A 4,594-nucleotide genomic window follows, 5' to 3' on the forward strand; every position below is an offset into this window, starting at 1 on the left:
TTAAACGTTGCCCATGTCCGTGATCTGGAGAGTTAAATCTATGTATGGTGACCACGAGTTCTGCCGGACAAGGTTCAGTGGGTCCCACTGACTGGGAGAAGTGTCTTCATAGCCCTGTCCATCGTTGTCCTCCACACAGGACGGTTCGTACGAGAGCTCACCTTCATCGGTGGAGGTTTGCCCGCGGCTGCGGCCGGTTTGGGTTGGGCGCGGTGCCGTGGGGGGCCCCCGGGCCTGCAGGCTCCCGTGGCACGGCTGGCAGACGCGCACAGGCTTGGGCGAGATGTCGGGGATGAGGGCGCGGGTCCTGGAGCAGGCGCTGCACACCACGAATCCGCAGTGCCTGCAGTGATGGCGGCGCTGCGCCAGGCTGAAGCGCGTGCAGCAGCGCATGCAGATGGCCGAGGCGCGGTCGGGCACCCAGACGGCGGCGAAGCGGGTCTCCGCCGGGCCGCCCGTGAGGCGCAGCCTCTCGGCGCGGCACTCCCTGATGTGCTCCATCCAGGCCTGCTTCTCCTCGGGCGAGGCCGCCGACACGTAGAAGGACTTGCGGGGCGTGCGGATGATCCACTGGTTCTTCATGAGCAGCCCGTCCTCCGTGTCCTCCAGGGACACGGCCTCCAGCGGGAGCACCTGCTGCTTGGTGTACCAGCGGCCCAGGATGACCACGCTGCCGTACACCAGCACGTCGTTGAAGAGGAAGAAGGCCTTTGGCTGTGGGCTGCGACGGCACAGCTTCAGCAGGTACCCCTCTCCGACCAGCACGCGGCCTGGCTTGGCCAAGGGCTTCCCCAAAGTGCCGAAAAGAGCCTGCACTGCCAGGATGCGCTCTGTGTTCTGCTCCGTGAAGGCCAGCGGGTCCCCCATGGCCGGGAAACAACCCTGCAGGGAAACAACAAAAAGGTACTGAACAAAAACAACTAAATGATGTTGCTCAATATCTGATTTAATGACATAATTTCAATACTAATACAAATACTGTAGAAAATACATGACAATCCTCAGTGATCGGAATTAATGTCATGAAATTTGAAGTAAAAATAATTTGCAGCTTTTGCTGTGTTCACTGTATTTGGTGCCATGATCCTCAGAACTACTTACTCTGAAAATCCTGCTGGGTATAAAAAGTGTGCCTGATGGCGCAGTGTAGTTAGCGGCTCGGGTCACAGTTAATATACCTGTCTCTGTTGAGAGTTATGGCTGGTCCTTGGAGTGACGGAGAATGTCTTTGTTGTAGTTGTCTGTGTTGCAGTTGTATCCGTAGCGCTGGTTAGTTTCTGGAGTGACGAAGAATGTCTTTGTTGTAGTTGTCTGTGTTGCAGTCGTATCCGTAGGGCTGGTTAATTTCTCGAGTGACAGAGAATGTTTTTGTTCTAGTTGTCTGTGTTACAGTTGTAGCTGTAGTGCTGGTTTGTTTCTGGAGTGACAGTTGATAAGTGGATATGCCCCAATCTGAGGCAACAGTTCCTGGAGTGAGATAAATTATGGTGACTCCAGCAACACCAGCAGCTTGCAAGCGGAGAGCAGTCCGGTCTGTGCACTCGGTCCTGGGATGACTTTGAAGAAGCTGGTCTTCACAGAACCGAAGAGTCTCCTGTAGTCACAGTTCCTTTTTGGTTGCTTGACTAATTCTCCCAGGTTTAGGACTAGACCCCCACACACTCCCACTTCCTCAAACCAGACGTGATGCAAATGCAAACATGTCCTTGTATGTATTGTGGTTTGAATCAGCTGCAGGAGAAAGTTGAAGCTTGTACAGCTGGACTGGTCATCCACAGACTGCAGAGAAACACATCACTCAAGTCAGACAGATGTGTTACATTTTATCACACCACCGGTGCAACCGGTCAAACCTCATTCTACGGCCAAGCTTTTGAAAATCCCAAAAACACACCTCTTCCCTCTCGGCTGACCTGTGTCTCTGGGCATACGGTAGATCCTGTATCACAGCAGGGTTCTGTTTTTATGGAACAAAACGCATATGAATCACATCATGAAGAATTAGAGATGAAGGACATGTATAAATTAAAGTAAACACAGTATTTTGAGGCATCTCTTTCACCTGTCCTATAGTTGAGGGGCAGGAGTGGGTGGCTAGCATAAGCTATAGAGTCTCTGGTGGACTTAGCGGTCAGTGCTGCCAGTGGCTCATTGTTGGTAGTGCTGTGTTAAGCAGAACCAGTCATGGTCTGGTGGTGACTGTCTTAAGCCTGCCCTCATGGCTGTATTGGCCACTTCCATTAGCTATGCTGCTGTAGCCTTATTCTGCCAGGGTTCTCCTTATCACATGCAGGCACCTCTCTCTCCTGCTGTGATTGACCAATTACCATCGGAACCCCCTAACTATGTTACTTTCCTCTTCTCCCCACTCTGTGCACCTGCCTGGAGCTCTAGCCCAATTTTTCCTGAGCACCCACTCCTGGCCCGGAGCTCCAGCCCAAGACCAGACGTGCAAGACCAGCTGTGCATGTCCCTCCTGCCAAGCTGATTCACCTGTAGCACCAAGCCTTTCCCCTTACCTGACAGTGCCACTCATTGGTGTTCCTACCATCCCTCTACCTCATCTCTCCTTCAACTCTTTAATTGGACATTTCCATAATTTTTTTAATGGCAGCTAGGAAATGTTCACTTCTGGTCAATTTTAAGGGGAAAATATGACCGATTACTGATCATTAATGCTGGGTGTTATATATAGCAGACAATACTCGCTGAAGTGGGTAGTAGTCAAGCAAAGAAATCTGTTTTTTTAAATACCTAGAATAGAACCATCAGATCTCATGCGTGTAATTAAAAATAACAACAGGCACAACTGTAGCAACAGTAGGCTAACAAGTGCTTGAATTTTCAAATTGACCTGTTTCAGGTCCCCTTGCAATCTAATCGCTTAATTCTGTGCATCACAATGAAGAAACAACAACAACAACATGGCGGAACAGAAGTGACGTCACTCCAGCCAAGAAATTAATGGCTGCTGGGTGTGAGCATGATGAAGTCACCAAGAAATGTGAAAAGACTTCTATCAGGCTTATGTTGCCCTGCTGCTCTAGGATCTGATATCACTAAATAACTAAGGAACATTATGTCTGACACTGGATCAATGGGTAACATACTTTACACCACAAAAAACAGCATCTCTGGTTAGTCTGTAGCTATCCTAGCCATCAAATGTCTATCGGTGTTTCTTCCTGGGATAGCTACCTAGCTCTATGCTTCTATGCTTTGCTAGCTAGTCTATATTGGCTTGGTGGTAAAGTAACATTAACAGTACTACCTAATTGCCTTAGCTACCTAGCTGTGTAACGTTAAATAGGACAATTTAGCTATGATGGCAACTTCTAGCTAGCTAGCTATGTTATTAAGTCCTGAAAAGCATATACATTAAACCAACAACACAGCAGACTAGTTGTCACCGCCAAGCTTGACAGAGTTTGTCACCTATGGTTGGTTGGTCGTGTGGCTAGCTAGCAAACGTAAAGTTAGCTAACCTGTATAGTCAGCAGCTATTGAAATGATCGTGTGATGGAGCTCCCCAAATCCTAACCTTAACCATCAGTCAAGGAGAAAAACAACAGACCCTCGATCACAATGAAAAGAAGTCTGACTTTCTTCTTTTTATCCTTGATTTTTTAACTTTGGGCAATGTTGCTACTGGAACGAAAACAATACGCTCACGCAGCCCAACAGAAGTTTTGAAAAATTTGGGGAAAAAATGCAGATTCAAATTTATCTTGCATTCTAAACAAGCAGATATTTTTAGGATAACTTTGTTGTATTAAAAGGCGCTGATTTGAGAAGCTACAGCAACTGCGACTGACCCTGTGTAAATAATTGCTGCCAGTCACACACAGATACAGAGACTGACCCAGTGGAAATAACAATGTATTTCTAAGCCGATCAGCTTTCGGCATCTAGCATGTGTTGTAGTTAGTATCATAATATTTACATGGTCCTGGGTAGCAAGTGATAGAAAGTAAAGCGCATGCATCTCTTTCATCTCTTCTCTTTTTGCGATTGCTTTGTGACCTAGCTAACTAGTTGGTTTAAAACAAACTTTCAAAAATCCACTTGCAATGGCACAGGCCAAACGGTAGCTGAAAGTTTGAAAGTTTTGCAAAATCACCCATCGCAATGCTTCCGGACAATTACCGTAACTTAAACTATTTCATTTTGGTCCGGAAAAGGCAAAACGAATGTGGTTCAAGGGGTTCAAGGCTTGTTGGCTACTTCATTGAAACTCTTTCTGCTGTGACTTTACGTGTAAGGGCCATTATGTATTTGATAGGTAACAGTCTTAAACTACTTACGGTTCTCTTTTCTGTTCAAATGGTCAAGTACAAATTATATTATTCATTAATAGTTCATGTTATTATGGCAAAATCAGCAGTTTATTCAGAACGCAAGTGGAATGTTGTAAAATGCAGATTTTTAAATGGTTTACTTTCTGATAACACAAGATATCATCAGTCAGGGCAACCACTTTTGATTTGATTTGATTTGAATCTTTATTTCGAACATGTAAAATAGTAACAAAACAGAAACAGTATTTAAAAACAGATGAACGACAAAATATAAAAAGACATCATAAATTCCCTCC

General features: G+C 46.2%; 1 protein-coding gene across 1 annotated transcript; it reads right to left on the reverse strand.

The window, feature by feature from the left end:
* Positions 1–1,190, reverse strand: LOC133130558 (pleckstrin homology domain-containing family F member 2-like). Its single transcript, XM_061245220.1, has 2 exons — positions 1,102–1,190; positions 1–882 (listed from the first exon to the last, which is right to left on the reverse strand). Exon 2 carries the CDS (start codon positions 865–867, stop codon positions 1–3), a length of 867 nt encoding a protein of 288 aa, XP_061101204.1. The 5' UTR covers positions 868–882; positions 1,102–1,190.
* Positions 1,191–4,594: the final 3,404 nt, after the last annotated feature.

Source organism: Conger conger, chromosome 6 (assembly GCF_963514075.1).
Source record: "Conger conger chromosome 6, fConCon1.1, whole genome shotgun sequence".
Lineage (NCBI taxonomy): Eukaryota > Metazoa > Chordata > Actinopteri > Anguilliformes > Congridae > Conger > Conger conger.